General features: G+C 45.4%; 1 protein-coding gene across 2 annotated transcripts in view; it reads left to right on the top strand.

Annotated features, from left to right (window-relative positions):
- Window positions 1-864: 864 nt before the first annotated feature.
- LOC310791873 (disco-interacting protein 2 homolog C-like) overlaps window positions 865-26,144 on the top strand; it is a gene marked incomplete at its 5' end in the record, with an annotated part of 181,374 nt that continues 156,094 nt past the window's right edge. For both annotated transcript variants that reach the window (XM_083653548.1, XM_083653547.1), the window contains one exon: window positions 865-943. In XM_083653548.1, coding sequence (XP_083509674.1) covers window positions 865-943 — 79 coding nt within the window. The remainder of the gene's footprint in view (window positions 944-26,144) is intronic.

Raw genomic sequence — 26,144 nt, 5'->3', positions numbered from 1 at the left:
TTTTGACTTGACTTGCTGTTCTATATTTAGACTTGAAACTTGTTCCTCAAAACTGTGTAAACTTGAAAGATGCTATAATAATAATAATCATAATAATAATCATAATAATAATAATAATACATGCATTTATGTAGCACCTTTTGATAAAGCGCTTCACATATTTATACATAATAATTATGTATTTATTTATACATAAGTCGATGCTTTTTTAACGTTTAGCCTACTTGGCGGTGCTTAATAAAATAGTACCAAGTCGATGTTGTAGTCAATCACTGACAGTCTCTACTGACTCTAAAGGTAGTCAGCTAATTGTATTAAAAGTGGATTGATTGCTGTGTACAGTTAGGTGTGTGGTTTTCAGCGGCGCCCCTGCCGGCCTTGTGTGGAAGTGCGTCCCCAGTCCCATCGCTCCTCTCTCTCTCGTCACGTGACCTCAGCGGCAGGAGCTGCTGTAAAAAACGGCTGCTGGCTGGCTGGCTGGGGGCTGCGCGAGGCGAGCCTCATCATCACCACCACCAACACCCACACTACCTAGCGTCCACCGCCAGGCAGCACGAGCCTGCTCTCCTTCACCGACCTCCCGCTGTCTGTCTGTCAGCCACGCCGCGCGCGCCCGCCCCGGGGCCATGGCGGGCCCCCGTTAAACCAACCGACACCCACATTTATCCACTCTTTGTTCTCCCTGTCGACGCCTCGCACGTTAGCCCGCGCTACAGCGAGGAGAGGAGAGGAGAGAGGAGAGGAGAGAGGAGAGGAGAGAGGAGCAGCTCTCCGTCACCGAGCGGAGGAGGAGGAGGAGGAGGAGGAGGAGGAGGAGGAGGAGGAGGAGAAGCTGACCCGGGAGAGGAGTGTTTTCTAGAGCGAATGGCGGACCGCGAAGCGTCGCCGATCCCGCTGGAGGTGCGAGCCCGGCTGGCGGAGCTGGAGCTGGAGCTGTCAGAGGGTAAGACATGTTTTTAAATAGTCGACCCCCCCCCCCCTCCCTTTCCGTTATTACCCCGTTATCTCACCACCATCCTCATCCTCCTCCTCCTCCTCACCTCACCGGGAGGGGAGACTACCTACTAACGGTAATAGCTGGTGTCCTCCTCCCCTCTGGAGCTACAGCCTCCCCGCTGCTCTGCTCTGCTCTGCTCCTCCCATCCAGATGTTTGTGCGCTTGGCAGCAGCAGCAGAGGTGTTGGGTTCTGTGGCCTGCCTGTCTGTCTGTCTGTCTGTCTGTCTGTCTGTCTGTCTGTCTGTCTGTCTGTCTGTCTGCCTGTCTGTCTGTCTGTCTGTCTGTCTGCCTGTCTGTCTGTCTGCCTGTCTGTCTGCCTGTCTGTCTGTCTGCCTGTCTGTCTGTCTGCCTGTCTGTCTGCCTGCCTGCCCGCCTGTCTGCGGTGTTTTAGCTGGCTGCTTAAGGCATGAGGAGTCAGAGGAGAGATGCTACATCACGTGGGATATCAGGGCAGCTCACTGCTGTCAGAAATAGTGAATTAGGCTAATTGATTCGTTCCCCAAAGCGGCCACAGATTTGGGCGGTGACAGATTCCCGGTGTAACACACCCGGCCTGACCAGAGGGTGTAACACACCCCGGCCTGACCAGAGGGTGTAACACACCCCGGCCTGACCAGAGGGTGTAACACACCCCGGCCTGACCAGAGGGTGTAACACACCCCGGCCTGACCAGAGGGTGTAACACACCCCGGCCTGACCAGAGGGTGTAACACCCGGCCTGACCACAGGGTGTAACACCCGGCCTGACCAGAGGGTGTAACACCCGGCCTGACCAGAGGGTGTAACACCCGGCCTGACCACAGGGTGTAACACCCGGCCTGACCACAGGGTGTAACACCCGGCCTGACCAGAGGGTGTAACACCCGGCCTGACCAGAGGGTGTAACACCCGGCCTGACCAGAGGGTGTAACACCCGGCCTGACCAGAGGGTGTAATACCCGGCCTGACCACAGGGTGAGGGCAGAGCGGGCAGCACTGCAGTGGGACTCGGCCTAGCTGCTCTTTGTCTGTTGTGTCTTTAAAAAAACAAGCCTTATTTCAAAACCCCACTTACAGTATTTGACCTTGAGATGTTGACACACAATCACGGAGCCTACCTGTGTGTGTGTGTGTGTGTGTGTGTGTGTGTGTGTGTGTGTGTGTGTGTGTGTGTGTGTGTGTGTGGGGGGGAGGGGGTTGTGTTTAATAATAGCATTGCGATGCTACGTGACAGTTACTAGGCGGTTGTTTGGCTTTTGATGTCCCTGATCTCTCTGTTTTTGGCATGCTGAGGATGAGCAGGTCTCTCTCCCTCCCTCCCTCTCTCTCTCCCTCCCTCTGTCTCTCTCTCTCTTTCTCTCTCCCTCCCTCCCTCTCTCTCTCTCCCTCCATCTCTGTCTCTCTCTCCCTCCCTCCCTCTCTGTCTCTCTCTCTCTCCCTCCCTCTCTGTCTCTCTCCCTCCCTCTCTGTCTCTCTCCCTCCCTCTCTGTCTCTCTCTCTCTCTCCCTCCCTCTCTGTCTCTCTCTCTCTCTCTGTCTCTCTCTCTCTCTCTCCCTCCCTCTCTGTCTCTCTCTCTCTCTCCCTCCCTCTCTCTCTCTCCCTCCCTCTCTGTCTCTCTACCTCCCTCTCTGTCTCTCCCTCCCTCTCTGTCTCTCTACCTCCCTCTCTGTCTCTCTCTCTCTCTCCCTCCCTCTCTCTCTCCCCCTTCCTTCTCTGTCTCTCTGTCTCTCTCCCTCCCTCTCTCACCCACTGAATCTCAATCACAGCAGTCCACCCTGTCCTTAGAGGAGAAAAGGCGATATTTCAACACAAATGGTCTCAGATGCAATATATGGCATTTCTGCCTTATATAATGGGGATGGCATATTTTATTCATACAGGCTTGGAAAGGCCTACATTGTGTGAGAAGCCTAGATACTGTCTGTACACACTGGATGTATTAGGTTCTTCCTGCAGCTCCTCTTAAAGGAGAATTCTGTTTTTTTTTTACACCCTGGACCTTATTTCTAGCTTTAAATGTGATTTTTAAGTCACCCTGACAATTTCAGTTTGATATTATTTGCTGAAACGATAATTTGTTTTGAACTGCGACCTGCAAACGAGGAAAACGGGGCATGTGAAATGCCTGTGTTTATGTCCCGTATAGAGATTATTTTCCAACACACAGCGGCTCATATGCTTATTATATTATAGAGCAGTGTTTCTCAACTGGTGGGTCGGGACCCAAAAGTGGGTCGCGGGGCCGTTTTGAGTGGGTCGCGGATGTGTGCATGTGAAAAAGAAAAGTTCGATTCATCCTCTTTCAGGGGCTGTAGCGGGCACATTTTGTGAAGGTACTGGTACGATATGAAACTATAGAAGACCCTAAGGCAGTAGACTCAGCTCTCAGTCTTAATCCGTTTCACTACCTTAAGACTGAGAATATTACTATTTAAATCTTTGCATAACGTTAGGTGGTGCTGTTGGAAGCCTTGCATCGGAGAACCAATCATGAGTGTTGTGGGCGGGCCTGCTTGCTGGGGGCAGTGACGCTCATGCAGAACCGGTGTCTCGCAAAACATCGTCGCATTTGCGGAGAAACATATGAATCACTTAGAAACAAACATAACCTGTTAATAGGACGTGTTTCATCCGGCCCCGGCGGCTAGAGGTCTTTCCCCCAGCGATAAGCCCGACTCCCGAGGCTAACGTTACAGAGCCTGCTGATGACTCACAGTAGCAAGCGGACCACTTCCGGGTAGGAAACATTATTGTAAAATAAACAACAGGTATAAACACTCTTTGCAGCACATCAGTGTCTTGCTCTATATTGGAACTATGAAACATTGCATTGCCGCTACCAAATAAAATTCTAATAATAAATGTAGGCGTGTCTGCTGCCGGCCGTTCTCGAAGAGACAGATTTTGACAATGAAATAATTCCCAGACGTTTGGTGGTCAGGTGGCGCTGTTGGCGCCGCTCACCAAACATCTGGAAACCGAGACTACTAAGGCAGTGGTTCTCAAATGGGGGTCCGTGGCACTTTGCCAGGGGGTCCGCGAAAAGTTTTCAGGAAAATAAAAATAAAAACCTTTATTTTTTTTTGCAAAAGCTTCATAGTTCAACGAAAATATTTTATGCTTTAAATCTAAAATGGTTCATGGATTACATTCTAATCGAACAAACATACATTTAAAAGTCTAGCACGTTACCGTGGAAACAATTAAGCTTAGCCCAAAATCACAAATCAGAATGAGGGGGTCGCCGGTATATTTTCTATCTTGTAAGGGCTCCTTGGCTGAAAACATTTGAGAACCTCTGTTATAGAGGCAATGACAATATGAGTGATCTTCTTACCTCCATGCCACTGGCAGCCTGCCCTGTTTGCTGTCCGTCACATAGATAGCAGCTCCCGCCATCTCCCACACTGCTGCTTGTAATACATTATACAATATGACGTTATTCCATACAGGTGTATATCATGCTAAGCTACATAAGAGCTAACTACAGTGAACCCAAGCATGTGCTTCTCTTCTTCTGTTCCACCGTAAAACCAAACAGAAGAAGAAGAAGGAGAAAAGAGCAGGCTGCCAGTGGCAGGGAGGTAAATAGTAGAGCCGGACCGATATGGACTTTTCTCACCGATAACAATAACCGATTTTAGAGGGGGGGAGATCACCGATATGGCGACAGATATGGTGATTTATTTTCTTGTTTTAATTTATTTTTGGCTGGAATGAAAATACAGTATATAACTTTTCTAAGTAGATTTTGCACCGATATGACTGTGCAGTGGTAGCCTACTCAGAAGGCTACAGTAGCCTAGCTAGGTTACATGTTTGTTTACGCTAGCTGTTAGTCACAGGACACAGCGCTAGTGCCTGATATTCTTACTACACAGCGGCATCGCCATTATAGCCGGCAGAGAACGCGCAACCTTATTACCAGAGTAATACAGCTATATATTATTATTATAGACCTTATTCGATTGACGTCACTCACGTACTGGCACGCCCACCGCCGCCATATTGTCGACATAACGCAGCAGCTCTCAAGTGACAGCCTATGTGGAGCGGCGTTTATAGGAAGCTAGCCGCCGTTAGCGTGACCTGTATCGTTCCAATTGTGTTCGGATGGTGACCTGCGTTAGGCATGGCTGTAGTAATGACAGCAATAAAGTCCCCGTGGTTTGTTTCCATCTCTACCGTCCTCAGACGTGAAGGGAGCGACACTGAGGATACGTCAGCAGCACAGGAGAGATGTGTGGATAGTTAGGAGAGACAGGTGAAACTTTCTGACAGCTCCTCACAGCAAAGTCTGTTCACCTCGTTCTTTTGTTTATTTATTACAGGCATTAACGGCAGCATACAAACAACAACTGTGGGGTTTTTATTGGTGTCATTACCATCGCTATTTTGTAATGGAACAGAAATGACAATAAGGCTGTTACTATAGTTGTCAGCTGCAGCGCTGTGTGCGCGCAGGACGGTATGTCAACAATATGGTGCCATCCAGGGTTAGCGAATAAGGTCTATTATTATTATTATTATTATTATTATTATTATATCGATAATCGATAATTGATCGTTCATTTTCCCGAATTTCGATTACGGAAATGGATTCAAAATGCCCATCCCTAATGAACGATAACAAAGTTAACTACCGTAAATTCCGGACTATAAGGCGCACCGGTATATAAGCCGCAGCAGCAAAATTGACTGTTTTTTACATATATAAGCCGCACCGGACTATAAGCCGCAGGTGTTTTGATGTTTAATTACCATATGTAAGGGTTCGTGCACAGAGAGGAATGTCGGGAAAGAGATGGCTGTTTGGGGAAGCTCCCATTTATTAACATTTCAACAAAAGGTGCTGTCAACAATCAAACCAGGTACCGTAATCCTTGTCTTCATCTTTTAGGTGAAGGTGCAGCGTCAAAAACAGAGTCAGAGTCAAAGTCAAGTCACTAATCCTCGTCTTCCTCTTCTTCCTCCGTACTGAAACCAGCAAAGTCCTCAACTTCAGTGTCGGAAACGAACAGGTTCAGGGTGGCTTCGTCAACCACTCTCCTCTCTCCTTCGTTGTCACTCTCAAAACCAAGGAACTCCTCTTCGTCACTGTCGGTGTCGGAATCGAACAGCCTCTGAAGGCGCCCAGCTGTGCCGGCGTCATCATCACGCAGCAGTCCAGCCTTTCGGAACCCGAATGGAGTTTGTGGTCTTGATGGCTGCTTTCACGGAATCTGTTATATGAGCCCTCATGCTGTCGAGAACGAGCAAAGCTTTTTTTTGGTGAAAGAATCCTCCAGGGCGCTTGACGTAGCACTCAGCCAGCCACTCCTTCATGACACTTTCCATCATCCACCCTTTCTTGTTGACTCTGAGGCATATCCCACTGGGAATTTTCTCTTTCGGCATCGTAATCCGCTTAAAAATCACCATTGGCGGCAGCTTTACTCCAGATGCAGAGCAGGCCAGAACACAAGTGAAATTCGTTCTCTCGTGCCCAGTGGTTCTCAATGCAGGGCTCGACATTAACGGCTGCCCGGTTGCCCCGGGCAACCAAAAAAAACATGGGGCAACCATTTCTCGGTCTTTGGTTGCCCCAGGGGCAACCACGATTTAACATGCAACAAAATATGTACAGCAGCAAACAGCAAAATATACACCAAATAAATGTTTTAATACTTGTTGTGAGTGACATATATGTGACATTTTATTGCTGTTACAATCGAAACGATGTTACTAATTACCAGTCGGAACCTACGTGATGCATGCTGCACGTGCGGTATGTTTAACGAGTACTGACTGGGACAGGTGGGGCTGCTCGCACACAATCACAGCGGCTGCAAGACGCAAGAAGAACCTCGTCCGCCCGCAGCCCCGCACAGAAACAAAGGACGAGGAAATTGTCATTGAGGTGAAATACCCGTGCGTCTTTGAACGGGACGGAAAACGAATGCTATACTGCAAAGCATGTAGCCTACAACAAGCGCTTAGGTCTCATATGCTTCCCGCATCGGCGAGTGTCCACACGGAAAAGTTAGTTAAATCAGCAGACGCGCCCCTCCACAAGGCTGCTGTGCAGACGGTTTTCGCCTGGCTGTGCACACCCCGAATTGTGTAACTACAGTGGACGCGGCTGGGCGGACAAAGTGGAGTTTTCAAGACTCCAGCTCACTTCCGCGAGCAGAAACCCACACACAGTGTATAAACGCTCCACACGTTTCCTCGTCAAGATTCAGTGTCTCTCATTTCCGTGCGACAGCCCAAACTTCAAGCATAATTCCAGCATAACGCTATACTGCAAAGCATGTAGCCTACAACAAGCCTACAACATACACCTCGACCAGGACATCCTTCAAAAACGTTTTACCACCGCGTATATGTGCTGAGAAATGATTTGCATCCCTGGCCTGTCAGCCTCTCATACGGGGTGAGAGAGAGAGGGATTGCAGGGCCGCTTCTGGGCCTTTTGGGGCCCTATGCAACATCAGAGTGGGGGCCCCAAACCACTGTCATCAAAGTATCCCTGAATGAACAAGAGGAGGGCAGGCCCGGCGTTAGGGGCGGGCCTGACCGGGCCGGGCCTGACTGGGCCGGGCCTGACCGGGCAGGGCCTGACCGGGCCGGCCCCCCCATTTAACAAACTGGCCCCCCCATTCAATTTTTTTTTTTTTTTTTTTTTTTTTTTTGCTAAAAACGTTTTTCTGTTTTAAAGTTTAACATGGAATCTGGCTGTCATTAGGCATTGATTAACTCAATGCTATTGCTAACTGTTACTTTGAACATCCATTTGCAATGATTCTGGCTGGATATTAACTATTGTAAATTTGTCACAATGAATGCAATTTGTGCACAATGTGTAAATACACTTAATATTAATTGTTTAGGCCTAATTATTTGTAAAGTCACAACACATTAGAGATGTGTGTAGTTCTTCACAGATTTAGCCTCTTCATTTTGCTCTCAAATGCACCAGGTTGACGAATTTTACTTTAAAATGTACAAAATCTTCTTCCGGGGGAGAATCCCCCCGGACCCCCCTTGGGTAGCTTGGCCCCCCCAAGCTAGGGGCAGGCCCCCTCTGTAACTTGGGTCTGGAGCCGGGCCTGGAGGAGGGTAGGCTACTTAATTATCAATAACGCTTTTAATTAATAAATTAAGCACAATATGAACAATAACTGTTGAAAAATATATGAAAATGAAAGTTCACAAATATTAGTTAAATCCTTTCAGTGCAAATGCATTATAAAAACAAAAAATAAGATTTGTTTAGAAAACGAAATGACACAAATTTATTATTATTATTATTATCATTATTACTACTACTACACCCGGTGCGCACACTGAATAGGCCTATTATACTATACTATAGATTATTATACTTACTTTTCTGTCACATCGTCATTATTAAGCCGGCTTATGACTGCATAGTATCTTAATTACTCAAAATATAAAGCGACTAAAATTGGGCAACCATATTTTTATTCGGGCAACCAAAAGCTCTTGCCAGGTTGCCCCTCCGGCAACCACTTTTAAAAGTTAACGTCGAGCCCTGCAATGTGATCGACGATTCACCTTTCTTGTTAACAGTCCGAGTGAGTGGCAGGTCGAACGTCAAAGGCACTTCATCCATATTTATGATCTGCTCCGGTTCGATGGAATATTCCTTGATCTTCCTTTGTGTGAATTCGCCGAAGTTTGTGATTTTCTCCTGGTAGTCGGGGGAGGGAGTTGTTGGCCGAGTGGCCGTTTGCTTACCGTAATTACCATATGTAAGGGGTCACGCACAGAGGGGATTGTCGGGAAAGAGATGGCTGTTTGAGGAAGCTCCCATTTACCGTATTACCGTAACATTTCAACAAAACAACATAACACAACACCACCTTTGTTTATTTTTACAGTGCACACAGTGTCCGCGGTGTGGTGAAAAGAGGGCAAGAGAGGAAATTAAAACAGAAGTGGATTTATAGTTAGAAAGAGTGCTAAAAAAGAGAGATTTTATTTGTATTTTTTTTTTTTTTTTCTGAAAAAATCCATAGATAAGCCGCACCGTTATATAAGCCGCAGGGCCAAAAAACGGGGAAAAAGCCGCGGCTTATAGTCCGGAATTTACGGTAGATTACTCCATCAGACAAAAATAAAATAAAATGTGCAATCACTTTGTTAGAACAATATTTAAGTTATATCTGTGCAAAAAAAGAACAAATATTTTTCAAGAAAAAATAGCAAGTCCATTTGTGACAGCATTAAGTGTTATGATCACTGTATTAGTTGCTGCAATGTCTGCACGTGTCTTTTTAATGAGTTGGGTTTCATTCTGTCCACTGCCACAGTTTTCACACATAAAACACACACTGGTTTCTCCTCATCTCCTACCACACATTCACTGTGAATCTCACAGCAAGATAGGCGTCATATTTTCTTCTTGCCTTGTGTTGTTTTGGTTGATTACCGTCACCCGACTCCGTCTACTTGTTTGTCTCAGAAGCATCGCCTGCTTTTCTTTTTGCCCCTCAGTGTCAAAAGTCTCCTCATTCTGACTGCACTCTAACTGTTACACTCCACTCACTCTGTGTCTGAAATGAATGAACCTGAAGTCACTAGGGAAGCAGGGTCTGTTTATTCCTCCGCTGTGAAAAGAAGTCCAACACCAAAAACACACGTGTACGTCAAAACGGTCAAAACATTGGTTCCGCACTGGTCCTGGTTTCGATTCCCACCTGGGAAGCTGTGAGCGGTGAAGGAATGCGTGCCCGTCCGCATGTCCTCGAGTGCCCACCGCCCTGGTGGGGTCGTCAAAAGGGCCTTTCTGTGTGGAGTTTGCATGTTCTCCCCGTGCCCCCTGCAATATCCTGGTCGCTAGGACTGGCACGGATCACGTGACCCGTACGGATCAGCCCCCACGGTTCGGAACGCGGTTCGGAACGTCAATGGTCCGCGGACCCAAACCCCCCCCTTTCGTTTAATTTAACGTTTAACGTTAGTGTATGAGAACGCCTGCAGTGCAGCCAGACACAGACAGGCATCATGGCAAGCACAAGTGAGCTTCCTCATCCCTTGTCGCCGGCTGTGGCTAGTGGCTACTAAAGACAACAAACTTATTTCAACACCTCTGAAAAAGCACAGGAATGCGAGCAGCGTGTTGCGGGCTGCACAAGATAACGAGAGCCACAACACGCACACACACACACACACACACACACACACACACGCACACGTTTCACGAACACATATCACCGGACGGTGAAATGTTGCCTTGGACACATAACAACAAAACAACACGTGGGGCCACCGAGTAGCTTAACGTAGCATCAACGTTATGTTTCCAGACTCACCCGGTCTGGTCTGTACCCGTGTCAAGTGACTACGTTAGCAAGCAACAGTCAGGAAGTTAGGCGCAGTGCCACCTAAAACAGGAAGTTGGGTTGTTCTGCCTTCAGAGTAAAAGCATAAATTGTGTCATGAGAAAAAAATATTTTTTGAGCTGTGCAGGGCAACAAATGGTTAGAGAAGTATAATAGTATTAAAAAATCTAATCCAAAATCTAATTTTGAGAGAAAAAATCTGATATAGCCTATATATATATTTTTTGCTGATCCGAAAAATCTGTGATCCGTGGCTCAAAATCCGTTACGCGATCCGATCCGTGGGTTTTCTGATCCGTGCCAGCCCTACTGGTCGCTGATGTGGTGCCTCCTCTGGTCGTTAGGGGCGCCTGTTCGGAGGGAGGGGAACTCGTTGGAATAGCGTGATCCCTCTAGGGCTGGGCGATATATCGAATATACTCGATGTATCGCGGCTTGTGCCACGTGAGATGTAGTAAATGACTATATCGTGAACATTTGAGTATAATTGTCACGCATTGTTTATAACTTAAGCCGCCGGCATGACTCGCTTCACGTCTCCTCTTGTCAGCTCTCCCTCTCACACTCAGACAAACAGGAAGGGAGGGGGAATCACATGGATACGTCAAACCGCGTCAGACACACTCGCCCGCGCTACACGACGTCACAGACACTCGCCTGCTGCCTTGACACTCGCCGTCAAGCGATATTTTTTTCCCCCATGATGGCGAAGGCTAGGCGAAGGCATGACCCGCCCCTGTCAAGGCAGCGTGGAGGACGAGTGCAGGAACCTGAGAGGCAGGAGTAGAGAATGGGTATGGAAAATGGAGCCGGAGGCGGACAAATTTGTTGCAAAAAGAAACAGCACTGGATCCATCATCTGGCAGTGGTTTGGGTATCGCAAGGACGATGTTGAACAAACAACGTTTATCTGCAAAACATGCACCAAACCCGTCGGCTCCATCAAGTCAACCCCAGTGAGTCAAGTCAACACAGCGAGGTGCATGTGTGTGTGTGTGTGCGCGCGTGTCTCAAAACAAAGTAATTTATCGTCACCACACCATTTAAAGAAGCAGATTGATAATCAACTTTAATAAAGTTTTTCTGCAAATTGTGTCTCAGCGTTTCTGCGTGGCACTCAAGGTTAGGTCTGGCCAATATTGTGACTGATGAGACCTAGATCTCGTTTTAGATTTTGTTATGGTAATATCTGCATACTCGTCTTTTCCTGGTTTTTAAAGGCTGCAGTAAAGTGAAGTCATTTTCTGAGCTTACCAGACAGACTATTCTAGCTGTTCTATTATTTGCCTTTACCCACTTAACGTTATTCATTATATCATTATTCACTGATGATTTTTTTTTAATGAAAAATCACATATAGTAAATATATTTTGTAAGAGTCCAATTTACAATAGAAAATCTAGCCCACTTTGTAGAAAATACCAAGATATATCATATTTCGCCATTCAGCCTAAAAATACTGAGATATGATTTTTGGTCCATATTGCCCAGCCCTACTAAGATCTTTGTTGTCATCAGTGTTGGGGCAAGTAACGTGTTTTAGTAATGATATCCATGTAAGTTTTTCAATGATTGTAATCGGTTAGTAATTACATTTAGAATATTTTTACTCACTGACTTTTTCATGTATACATGAGACTTTACAAAATGTTTGGTCATGGAAATTTGGTTTAAAGTCATGGAAAAGTCATGGAAATCCATTGGTCAAAATGTGTATGAACCCTGAAGGGTTAAATCGAGCATTTATGAGAGATTTCAAAAATATCGAGATATATATCGTGTATCGCGATATAGCCGAAAAATATCGCGATATTCTTTAGAGGCCATATCGCCCAGCCCTAGATCCCTCCCACGTGCTATGTCCTACTGGTGAAGCTTCCCCTGTCAGGTGAAAAGAAGCGGCTGGCTAACTGCCCAATGTCTCGGAGGAAGCATGGAGCCAGTTTCGGGTCTCCCCAGATCGGCAGAGGGTGGAGCAGCAACCAGGATAAATTAATTAAAATTAGCACCAATGGGGGATAAAAATGGGATAAAATAATCGGGGGGGGGGATATCTTTTAGAGAAAAAAACCCTGACAAACCCTACAACCAGCCAGCATCTCCTTCTGATCAGCCTGTACTTTTCCCTCTGCAGTCAGTGACACACACACCCACGCGTGTACACACACACACACACACACACACACACACACACACACACACACACACACACACACAGTCTCTCACACACACACACACACAGCAAAGTGAATGTGTGGCAGGCAGCTGCAGCAGCTCTGGAGCTCCTCGTCCAGCTCAGAGTGTTTATCAGAGCAGAACCTGCTGCTGGCAGATGTTATTAATGATGGAGACGCTGGGAGGAAGTGCTAACGTCACGGAGAGGCGTCAAGCACTCCACGCCCAGGTGTGTGTGTGTGTGTGTGTGTGTGTGTGTGTGACTGTGTGTGTGTGTGTGTGTGTGTGACTGTGTGTGACTGTATGTGTGTGTGTGTGTGTGTGACTGTGTGTGTGTGTGACTGTGTGTGTGTGTGTGTGTGTGTGTGTGTGTGTGTGTGTGTGTGTGTGTGTGTGTGTGTGACTGTGTGTGTGTGTGACTGTGTGTGTGTGTGTGTGTGTGTGTGACTGTGTGTGTGTGTGTGTGTGTGTGAGAGAGAGTGATAGGGCTGACAGGGTTATTGGTGGATCATGGCAGCTGACAGGCCCTCTGATAGTGTGATGGACGTGTGTGTGTGTGTGTGTGTGTGTGTCAGAGTGTGTGTGCTTGTGTGTGTTGTGTAGGGCTGTCCCCGAAACTACATAAATGCGTCGACTTGCATAACGTGCATCAATGCGTCGAAATTAAGTGAAGCAAAGATAATTAATACACTAGATAGCTCCGTTCCAATATCAGATTTCAAAATAAAAGTTTGTAAGTTTTTAATGGCTTCTGTGTACGTTAGACTTGTGTAGAATAGCTTGCCTTTTATTTCAGAAAAAATCCAACCAGAAGTCATATTGTTGTTCTCGGCTAGTGGAAGCGGCTAACGTTAGGTAGTGAAAGTGAAGTTGGCTCCGTCTATCACTTGGATTTGTTATTCCCACAAGCAACAGGGACAGGACAAGCTACAGGACAAGCTACAGGACAAGCTACAGGACAAGCTACAGGACAAGCTACAAAACATCGTTCACGATCATCTAAAGCCAGCCGCTTCTTTTCACCTGACAGGGGAAGCTTCACCGGTAGGACATAGCACGTGGGAGGATCATGCTATTCCAACCAGTTCCCCTCCCTCCGAACAGGCGCCCCTAATGACCAGGGGCCGGTTGCACCAACTGGTCTTACGACTGGTCTTAAGCTAAGTTGGTCGTAACTTTACGACCTAAGCCTTATTTTCACTACGCCCAGGCGTAACTCCTACGCCTGGTCAGGAGGAGGCGTAGAGCCTGCCTGTAACAGAGATCTCCGCGGAGACCTTTTTGACCGTCATCGTCGTAACACAGCCAGTTCTCCGTCTTTGAAGCACGATGTTAAGATTATAACTAACTAGTTGTGTGGCTTAGCCTTCCCAAATGTTGCTGTTAATTTTTTTAGAATTTAATACATAGAATTGGGAACGTTACATTCAATTTAATTCAGACTGCCTGACACTAATCGCCGCCGCCATTTTCCCCAGGGGCTTCTACAGGAGGAGGGGGGTGGGAGGAGGGAGGGTGTAGTGACGCACATACAGTAGTGGGTGACGGCGCGAGGCACATTTGTGGGCCAATCAGAGGGCATTCCCCGACAATTCACATGAAGGCGCATTGCTACGACCAGCGTAGGTAAGACCAGACGTAAGCTGTGTTGGTGCAACAGGCGTAAATCCACTCTAAAGACTGGTCTTAACTAAGACAGACGTAGGAGTTACGACCAGGCATAGTTAAGACCAGTTGGTGCAACTGGCCCCTGAGGAGGAACCACATTAGCAACCAGGATATTGCATGTTTTGGTGTGGGGTTCCTATATGAAGCAAACCCCCAGGGGGCACGGGGAGAACATGCAAACTCCACACAGAAACGCCCTTTTGACGACCCCACCCGGGCGGCCCCCTTTTTTTTTCATAAGTGACAATTTACGCTTTTACTCTGAAGGCAGAACAACCCAACTTCCTGTTTTAGCCTAACTTGCTATGCCTAACTTCCTGGCTGTTGCTTCCTAACCTGCAGTCACTAGAAACTGGTAGATTTGATCGAGCACTCGGTGCTCTGTTGGAGGGATACTCTTGGTTCGATGACTCTTGTCTGTAGCGTGTGCCTCCGTGACATAATTATATAATTATATTAGCAGTGTCTAGAGTCTAGAGCTAAGCGACCACCCGCGCTCAGAGTTATATCTGTACTAGAATAACACAAAGTCACACCAACAGGTATGCGGGGAACTGCGATAGCAGTTAGGAGGAAATTCAGACAGACAGGGTGAGTCAGCTGAGGCTGCTAACGTAACGTTACAGCCATGAAGCAGAAGCAGAAGCTATCAGTACTCGGTGGCCTCACGTGTTGTTTTGTTATGTGAACTATAAAGGCAACATTTCACCGTCTGGTGATAACGTCTGTGTTCGTGTTCGTGTGTGCGTGTGTTCGTGTTTGTGTGTGCGTGTGTTCGTGTTTGTGTTTGTGTTTGTGTGTGTGTGCGTGTGTTCGTGTTTGTGTGTGCGTGTGTTGTCGTTATCTTGTACAGCTACAGCAACACGCTGCTCACACGCTTTTTGGAGGTGTGTAAATAAGTTCATTGCGCTGCTGTCTTTAGTAGCCAGTAGTCACAGCCTCCAGAGAGACTTTACAGCGGGGAGAAGGGACGAGTAAGCAGCACACGTACATGAGAGAGAGCCGCCCCGTCGTAATGTAATTACCCTAGTTAAAGTGTAAATCGATTTGACAATTTTCATTTTTTAACATCGTCCTAACTAATTAATTCGATTACGATTCAAAATGGATTGAATTACTATCACACACAAACCTTGCACAATGCGGATGAATGAATGAATGAATGAATTTTGTTTGACATCATGAATAGAAACACTAGTATAACATTGTCGAGGAATTCACACACAATAAAGTCCATTAGACTTATTTCCATTGTGGTCCTCGGAGGTACATGATATAATATATAGGTACATGCAATGACGATCGACTCGGATTTTCATGATATAATGGATCAAATAAAGACATGACATTTTTCTCAAGTCATACAGTGACCGTCAGGTGATCAAGTCATACAGTGACCGTCAGGTGATCAAGTCATACAGTGACCGTCAGGTGATCAAGTCATACAGTGACCGTCAGGTGATCAAGTCATACAGTGACCGTCAGGTGATCAAGTCATACAGTGACCGTCAGGTGATCAAGTCATACAGTGACCGTCAGGTGATCAAGTCATACAGTGACCGTCAGGTGATCAAGTCATACAGTGACCGTCAGGTGATCAAGTCATACAGTGACCGTCAGGTGATCAAGTCATACAGTGACCGTCAGGTGATCAAGTCATACAGTGACCGTCAGGTGATCAAGTCATACAGTGACCGTCAGGTGATCAAGTCATACAGTGACCGTCAGGTGATCAACAGACTTTGATTGTACTGTTATATAGAGAGAAGCAGAACATCTGGCTCCCCAGAGTCCTCATTCTCTCCCCATCATTCACTGAGAAGTTCCTCCAGCAGGGAGCCTTGAGAGCCAGGTCAGTCAGGTCATTCACTGAGAAGTTCCTCCAGCAGGGAGCCTTGAGAGCCAGGTCAGTCAGGTCATTCACTGAGAAGTTCCTCCAGCAGGGAGCCTTGAGAGCCAGGTCAGTCAGGTCATTCACTGAGAAGTTCCTCCAGCAGGGAGCCTTGAGAGCCAGGTGAATTGTATGAAGGAAAAAACACTCACCCGACTTTGTTCTCAAGTATCCACATGGCACTTTCATGAATTGAATATTCATGCTTCCAAACTATTTGTGATGTCACAAATCATGTTCGTAGGCCGACCATCTAAACATTGGATTTACAATAAGCACAGAGAAACTTTCCACTTTCAGCAGACACATGTGAAAGTGTCAAACTCTGCACATCTGACATCATTCTGCACAGTGAAGCTCAAACATCCACCTGAAGGAACGAGAAGAACTATAAGGACCGCACAGACGCATGTATGCCTCCGCCAACAAGTGAGCAGTCCACATCCATGTCTGTCCAGACGTTTGAGCCAAATGTGAAGAAATCTTGTCAAGGCGTTACTGAGATATCTCGTTAATGAACTAGAAAATGGCGTTCGTGAGGTCACAGAGTGACCTTGAACTTTGAACTTTGACCACCAAAATGTGATCAGTTCATCCTTGAGTCCAAGTGGACGTTTTAGCCAAATGTGACGAATTCCGTCAAGGCGTTCCTGATATATCGCGTTAACGAGCTTGAAAATGGCGTTCGTGAGGTCACAGTGACCTTGACCTTTGACCGCCAAAATGTAATCCGCTCATCCTTGTGTCCAAGTCGACGTTTCAGCCAAATGTGAAGAAATTCTGTCAAGCCGTTCCTGAGATATCGCGTTAACGAACATCGGACGGACGGACAGCCCGAAACCATAATGCCTCCTGTTCGGGTATTGCCGGCGGAGGCATAAAAAGTGGAGGGGGACTTTAATATGTAGCGTTGTGGATTTAAAGTTGTTTTTCTATCGACCCAGTGTTATTATCTAAAGCTATTTTTAATTTCTATTAAGCTCTACCAGTTTATTAGATACACTCAGCAGTCAGTGGATGTGAGGATCAGCCTCTGCTCTCTCCCTCATTACTATGTGACCTCCAGGCTTCAAGGCTCAGCCTGTTTACATGGAGGTGTCCGCTCTGAGAGTGACTGACACTCTGAGAGAGTGACACTCTGAGAGAGTGACTGACACTCTGAGAGAGTGACACTCTGAGAGAGTGACTGACACTCTGAGAGAGTGACTGACACTCTGAGAGAGTGACTGACACTCTGAGAGAGTGACACTCTGAGAGAGTGACTGACACTCTGAGAGAGTGACACTCTGAGAGAGTGACTGACACTCTGAGAGAGTGACTGACACTCTGAGAGAGTGACTGACACTCTGAGAGAGTGACACTCTGAGAGAGTGACACTCTGAGAGAGTGACTGACACTCTGAGAGAGTGACACTCTGAGAGAGTGACACTCTGAGAGAGTGACTAACACTCTGAGAGAGTGACACTCTGAGAGAGTGAGCGAGCACGTAGCACCGACGCCTGCCAGACTGCAGCTTTGATGACCGCACCCCAAAAGAACAGTTTCAGTTGAAGTAGGACTGGGTTTTGTCTGATGTCCTTTGGAAGAGTCTTTTTCCATGTTGTCACCAGTCACACGTCCAGTGTTGGGCAAGTTACTTTCAAAATGTAATATACTACATATTACTAGTTACTTTCATTTTAAAGTAATACGTTACTTTACAATATTACTGTCTGTGTAGAGTAATATGATTTCCGCAAAATGAAAAAAACGGACGGAATCATGGAATTTGGTAATACAAATGGAATCAACTGTAAAACGTGGAATATTGTATGATATTGTTGATTAAAAAAAACTAGGCCTAATGATCAAAATCAAAAGTAGACCTAATGTAGTAACCTAAATGATTTCATAATTGTAAAATAGGCCTAGACTAGAGAAATGATTCAGCTTTGTATTGGGGTGTTTTGAGAGGGGGGTGGGTCTTGCGTGGGAGCCTTACGTAACTTGGTTTTCACTTTGAGAAACATGTCGAAGAGGTTGTCTGAGAGCCAAGTCATACAAAAACTAAAAATATTGATCCTAACCCCTAAATGCTATGAGCTATCACCTAAAAGCTAAGCATACCGGAGCAGCTAGAGGCCAGCTAGCAGCCAGCTAGCTAGCGCGAGACTCATCACTCATTCTTCCTTCAGAGTCTCGGATGCACGGGTCCTCTAACCACTGGGAGGTCGGCTCCAATGGCTTCACGCGATATACACGTTATCAATACACGTTTCCAATACCGAGCCATTATTCACATGGAAGTGCCAAAGTTTTTAGCTCAGACACAGCCTTCTTCGGCTGTTTCATTTTGGGTTTCGACTGCTCCACAGCGCCGCCGCCGGAAGTATCGGTTCTGGAGCGTATACTGCACTGTTTATATATATATTTTATATATATATATATATATATATATATATATATATATATATATATATATATATATATATATATATATATATATAAACAAATAAAGGCAAATAAACATTATTTTTGACTCCCCTAATATATATATATATATATATATATATATTAGGGGAGTCAAAAATAATCGATTATAAGATGCATTGCGATGCGGACGTGCACGATTCTGCATCGATTCGCAAATGTCAAAAATTGATTATTACATTTTTTTTTTTTTTTTTTTTAATAATCAAATAAAATATAATGGAAGTACATGCAGTTGTTCATTTTAATTATGGATCATAATACAATGCAATTCCAAATGCACTTTTATTTTAAAAGTAGCCACACAGTGAGAAAAAAGAAAGTGAGAAAAAAAAATCATGTATTGCGGAAAAAAGTGATGCATCGATTTAAGATGCATCGAGATGCATCTCGATGCATCGATAATCGTAATCGAATCGAATCGTAGCCCTCTGAATCGTAATCGAATCGAATCGTGAGGCCAGTGAAGATTCACAGCCCTAATATATATATATATATATATATATATATTTTTTTAAATAAACATAGGCTATATTATTATAGGCTGTGTGTGGTAGTTGAAACATAGTTTCAAGTTGACGTTTATTTATGTTTGTAGTTTAAAACAAAAACATAAATACTGTATAGGCTACATACAGTACAACACAAAAGGCTGTTATTTACCCTTTGTCGCCGCCTGGTGAGTAAATATATATGTAACTAAAACTAAAATTAAAATTGACAACCGGTCCGCGACTTTTTTTTCCATGTATCTACCGGTCCTTGGCACAAAAAAGGTTGGGAACCCCTGCTCTACATGACTCCCCAGATCAGCAGAGGGTGGAACAGAGACCGGGCAGCAGGGGGAAATTGGCCAAGTACAACAGGGGAGAAAATGGGGGGAAATCAGAAATAATCCTATTATACAAAGGAGCATGTGGGCTGAAACTTTCAGGAAGTGTAAAGAGCAACTGTGCGGGTGACCTGATGGAGCCAGATTTTTTAATTATCAATTAATTAGCCATCCTTCCTGGCTGAGGCATAAGTTCAGTGATGATGTCATCAATGATGCAGGGCGGGCTCGGTCGCGCATGCAAGCTGCAGGGCAGGGCCAGCTCGGCGAGCTGCAGGGTGGGCTCACAGCGCATGCAAGCTGCAGGGCAGGGCCAGCTCGGCGAGCTGCATGGTGGGCTCACAGCGGGCGAGCCTAGGAATCGAGCGCCTAGTAATAATAAAAAACTCCTATGTTGCATTGAGTTACATGATGTGTTCAAGGTCCAATCAGTACAAATGAGTAGGCCTATTGGGCGATCCTCAATACAGTTCTTTGAAGGAGACATTTGTTGATGTTTTCACAGCAAATAAAATGGATATTTGAGATTGTAATAAATGAAGCATAATCTTGCATTAAACGCTTCAAGGCATAAAAAAACAGAGGTGGGACAAAGTCTGTGTTTTGCAAGTCACAAGTAAGTCTCAAGTCTTTGCACTCAAGTCCCGAGTCAAGTCCCAAGTCATGACTGACAATTCCCAAGTCAAGTCCAAGTCCTAAACTTTGAGTTTCGAGTCCTAAACAAGTCATAGTGTGCTCTTCCATTTTAACAACAGAGTAATATATTTTTATTTTTTATTTTTTATTAATTTATTAAAACAAGTTCATACTATTGTTTACAGTAGTATAGTATTTGCTAGGGCTGTCAATCTTCCTTTATAATCCAATTCGATTTTCAGTGTTTTAATATTTTGATATTATATTTTTATTCAAATTTCTAATGAATTTTTAATGCTCAAATTTAGCCTGAGCATTAAAAATCCAGCAGTGTAACTATCCAGTGGGTTTGGAAGAAAGGTTCAGTACAATTTCCTCCACCCACAGAGCAGCACAGACAGAGTCCACAATTAACTCTTCATAGAAATATGTCACCAGCTTGTTTTCACTGCTATTTCATGTAGACCAGGGCTTCCCAAACTTTTCTGTCCAAGTACCAGTACCACAAGTACCAGTACGTACCAAAACACATTTCCCAGCAACCACTTCCACTGCGTGAAATTAGCTGATTTAACCATGCAATAGCAGCAGGAAGGCTAAATAACAATATAAGGCTACTAGTAGGGCTGGGCGATATGACCAAAATCTCATATCCCGATACAAGTAATTTCATATCCCGATATCGATATATATCACGATATAGCATATTTTCTGTAAATTCTATTTATAGTTTATATAAAATGACAACATGGCCATTTATTTATGTAGCAGTTAAACCCGTTAAAATGTTGTCAAACCTCACAAAGGATACATGCATTCAGAATACAGATAAGCATGGCTATTCTTTACAACACAAATAATAATAATTAGTTGCAGGGCAGTAGAATGAAACACAAACTGAACCACGCCACCAGTCAAAGAGGACACTAGCATTTGATGTGTTTGATTTAAGCACTAATTTGGAATCATATCTAAAAGCGGCCACTAGGCGGCAGTATTTATTTAGTCAACGTCAAAATACCTACATGTTCAGTAGAAGAAGAATAAAACAGTAGAAGAAGAAGAACAACGTTAACCAACGCAACTCACCCAGGAAAAGCTAAAAGCTAAAGCTAACGATAGACGTTTTGTTGTCAGCCCTCAAGGGATTTCCTTGGGATGATGAGAGGAGATGTTTTGCCAGGTTTAACGTTAGGACACACGCAAATATGGATCAAACGCAGACTTAACACAGCGCAAATGCCTGGGTAGACTAGGCGGACGGAGTGGAGGTAACATCTCCCTGCTCTTTAGCCTACACACGGCTGATTTGTGCCACTTATAAAGGGACGCAACGGGCTTATTGACACAGAGTCTGGTGCGTGTGTGGACTGTGGACGTGAGTAAAAAAGAAAACAGAATGAAGAAAGCACAGCGTCATCCAAATGACGGACAATATTGCTGTAAAGAGTGTAATTTGCAACACAATGATATAAACGATAGAGCATCATATCAGACGAAATACATTTTCTATCGTCCAGATGAAATATATAGTCATATCGCCCAGCCCTAGCTACTAGCTGGTTCAAAACACACACACACACACACACACACACACACGCATGCACGCACGCACGCACGCGCACACACACACACACACACACACACACACACACACACACACACACACACACACACCCACACACACACACACACACACACACACACACACACACACACACACACACACACACACCTGCCACCATTAGGCTGTGAAAAAGAGGACCCCTTTGAAAGTGTGAGTTCATGGGGATTGATACTACGGTACTTTGGCTAACAATCTGCGAGCTAACATTAGCTAACATTAGCTAACATTAGCAGCTAACAAAAGAAAGTTAACGTTACTAAAGGTTCCTCAGTGTTGTGCTGTGAAAGTAAACACCCTGAAGGAGAGGAGCTAAAAAAAAGTCCCTCAAAAGGGGCGTTCTAAGAATTACAGTACTATGGTTTCCAGTTCCTCCACTATGAAAATAACTATGAAAACGTTCCTGTGGTCCCAAAGCACTTATTGATTGGGATGGGATATCGGTATCGGGATATCGGTATCGGGTGCCGATATGACGTAATTCACATATCGGATATCGGACTGTCGTCGCTGATCCACATTCTGATCCAGACTCTATTCATAGCCTGCACTGGACCATAAACCCAGCGTAACATAACATGAATCAGTGCTAGTAAGTAGTAGTAGAAGTGAGGTAGTAACGTTAGCGGTTAGCTAACTCAACATCTCTTTCTTAGTTTTGGAAATATTTTAGTCTCATACTGTACATATTTCGGGGATTTCCCAAATGTGGTAAAGTGGCAGGGGTGTTTATTTGTCACTTATTTGTTGAACTGTTATCTTAATCATTTTTAGTGGATCAATTGTTTTGTAAATATCTAATGACCTTTATTAATTGTTTAATTGAATATTGCTATGAGATAATTGACCAAAATACTAAATGATGTCACTATAGCCACACAGCCAGCTTCTATGTAAACATGGAGGCTGCAGCTCCTTGGGAGAGTTGCCAAGAGCTCTGGTATCGGAATCAGTATCGGTATCGACAGATATATCTCAAAACTCGATTTTCGATTTCGATTTCGATTTTTTTATACTATTATTATTACTATTATTCTTCTCTAAACATGTGTTGCCCTGCAGAGCTATTTTTTTCTCTCTTTTTTCATAAGTGACAAATTACGCTTTTACTCTGAAGGCAGAACAACCCAACTTCCTGTTTTAGCCTAACTTGCTATGCCTAACTTCCTGGCTGTTGCTTGCTAACCTGCAGTCACTTGACACTGGTGGATTTGATTGAGCAATTGGTGCTCTTTTGGAGGTGAGTCCTGGTAACGTTACTGGGTGGCGATCCGGTGATAGCGTCTTTGTTCGTGCGCGCGTGTGTGTGTTGTGGTAATCGTTATCTTGCACAGCCCGCAGTCCAACACGCTGCTCAGTGCTCACACTCTGTGCTTTTTGGAGGTGTTGAAATAAGTTAATTAGTAGCCAGTAGTCACAGCCTCCAGAGAGACTTTACAGCGGGGAGAAGGGACGAGTAAGCAGCACGCGTACATGAGAGAGAGCCGCCCCGCCGTAACGTCATTACCCTAGTTAAAGTGTAAATCCATTTTACGATTTTCATTTTTTCAACATCGTCCTAACTAATTAATTCGATTCCGATTCCAAATGGATTTATCGAGCAGCCCTAATCGGAATCGGATTGGAACTGAAAAAAAGTGGATGGGTGCCTCTCTACTTATTGACAGAAGTGATCTCCTGACCTGGCCTGTCATTGACACAAACAGTAATAAAGTCACATTTTCACAGCAGGGCTCCAACACAAACAAGCTGTTAATATGGTGCTGCATACCAGACTAATACAACTGCTTTGTCATGTGCTGTTTTGGCTTGAGACCGAGGCTTCCGAGCGTTCTGAGCTGAAATGCTTGTAGGGAGGATTCTCTGGCCCGTAACAGAGAACGAGTGTTCTGAGCTGAAATGCTTGTAGGGGGGATTCTCTGACCCGTAACAGAGTGTTCTGAGCTGAAATGCTTGTAGGGGGGATTCTCCGGCCCGTAACAGAGCGTTCTGAGCTGAAATGCTTGTAGGGGGGATTCTCTGACCCGTAACAGAGCGTTCTGAGCTGAAATGCTTGTAGGGGGGATTCTCCGGCCCGTAACAGAGCGTTCTGAGCTGAAATGCTTGTAGGGGGGATTCTCTGACCCGTAACAGAGTGTTCTGAGCTGAAATGCTTGTAGGGGGGATTCTCTGACCCGTAACAGAGTGTTCTGAGCTGAAATGCTTGTAGGGGGGATTCTCTGACCCGTAACAGAGTGTTCTGAGCTGAAATGCTTGTAGGGGGGATTCTCTGACCCGTAACAGAGTGTTCTGAGCTGAAATGCTTGTAGGGGGGATTCTCCGGCCCGTAACAGAGCGTTCTGAGCTGAAATGCTTGTAGGGGGGATTCTCCGGCCCGTAACAGAGCGTTCTGAGCTGAAATGCTTGTAGGGGGGATTCTCCGGCCCGTAACAGAGCGTTCTGAGCTGAAATGCTTGTAGGGGGGATTCTCCGGCCCGTAACAGAGCGTTCTGAGCTGAAATGCTTGTAGGGGGGATTCTCTGACCCGTAACAGAGTGTTCTGAGCTGAAATGCTTGTAGGGGGGATTCTCTGACCCGTAACAGAGTGTTCTGAGCTGAAATGCTTGTAGGGGGGATTCTCTGACCCGTAACAGAGCGTTCTGAGCTGAAATGCTTGTAGGGGGGATTCTCCGGCCCGTAACAGAGCGTTCTGAGCTGAAATGCTTGTAGGGGGGATTCTCTGACCCGTAACAGAGCGTTCTGAGCTGAAATGCTTGTAGGGGGGATTCCCCGGCCCGTAACAGAGCGTTCTGAGCTGAAATGCTTGTAGGGGGGATTCTCTGACCCGTAACAGAGCGTTCTGAGCTGAAATGCTTGTAGGGGGGATTCTCCGGCCCGTAACAGAGTGTTCTGAGCTGAAATGCTTGTAGGGGGGATTCTTTGACCCGTAACAGAGCGTTCTGAGCTGAAATGCTTGTAGGGAGGATTCTCCGGCCCGTAACAGAGTGTTCTGAGCTGAAATGCTTGTAGGGAGGATTCTCCGGCCCGTAACAGAGTGTTCTGAGCTGAAATGCTTGTAGGGAGGATTATCTGACCCGTAACAGAGTGTTCTGAGCTGAAATGCTTGTAGGGGGGATTCTCTGACCCGTAACAGAGTGTTCTGAGCTGAAATGCTTGTAGGGAGGATTCTCCGGCCCGTAACAGAGTGTTCTGAGCTGAAATGCTTGTAGGGAGGATTCTCTGACCCGTAACAGAGTGTTCTGAGCTGAAATGCTTGTAGGGAGGATTCTCCGGCCCGTAACAGAGAACGAGTGTTCTGAGCTGAAATGCTTGTAGGGTTAGGGTTGTAGGGAGGATTAGGGTTGTAGGGAGGATTCTCTGGCCCGTAACAGAGAACGGGCCACAAAGCCAAGTTGTGAAATCCAGAAATCTCAGCACCTCACAACGTAATCGTGGAGTCACAGGTATTGATTAACAAACCTATCAACTACTACCTGTCTGTCTACCCCCCTAATAATTCAGCTCTACTATCAAATCAACCCCCTGCAGATCTATGATGGTCATATTGTAGCGTCAGTCAAAACCTGACGTACAGTAGTGCCCCTTTGCCAATGTTCTTGAATGAAGTGACTCTTACCTTGAAACAGAAAACCTGTCAAGTCCTAAATAAACCAGACCCAGCTCACCATGTGCCTCTGTGTGCACGCTGGACGGGACTTGGCTGCCACTGCCATTGTTCACCGTGTGTGTGTGTGTGTGTGTGTGTGTGTGTGTGTGTGTGTGTGTGTGTGTGTGCGCGTGTGTGTGTGTGTGTAGCCCCTGGCTAGGCGACTTGTGCGTTTTAGCCGGTGGACACTTGGCCGGGCACACGAGTCCCTGCATGTGAGACAGTGACAGCCCAAGGTCCCAGAGCATGACGCATGCTTCTGCCCTGCATGTGTCTGTGTGTGTGAGAGTCTGTGTGTGTGTGTGTGTGTGTGTGTGTGTGTGTGTGAGAGAGAGAGAGAGAGAGAGAGAGAGACAGAGTGTGTGAGAGTGTGTGTCTTTGCCTATGCCTTCTGGAAGTAGATTTGGTTACCATGGTGGTAGGGCTGCAACTAACAATTATTTTGATAATCGATTAATCTGTCGATTATTTCTTTTGTGGATTTTATTTCAACTATTTTATTCAAAAACAAAATGTCACAAATTGACAATATTAGTACACAAAAGTGCTGCTTGATGGGACCAGAGCTGTCTAAACAATACTGTAATGACACATTATAAATAGGCCTAATAAAAAAAAGAATAACGTAAATCGCTACCTAACCGTTCACATTGAATGGTAAATAACTGTGCAATACCTGATACTAGGGATGGGCATTTCTAGCAAAAACACTATTCGAAATTCGCTTTTGACTGTTCGTCAAAATTCACCCCCCCTTAAAAATAAATTCACGCAAGGTCTAAAATGAATGGCGGATGAAATCCCATGGAGAGGGAGAGGGGGTGACTTTGTCACTCCATTGACGTTCACAGACCCAGACTACGTTAGCCACGTTAGC

The sequence above is a fragment of the Poromitra crassiceps genome (genome assembly GCF_964638095.1).
Source record: "Poromitra crassiceps genome assembly, chromosome: 2".
Classification (NCBI taxonomy): domain Eukaryota; kingdom Metazoa; phylum Chordata; class Actinopteri; order Beryciformes; family Melamphaidae; genus Poromitra; species Poromitra crassiceps.
This window is presented reverse-complemented; position numbering and strand designations above follow the sequence as displayed.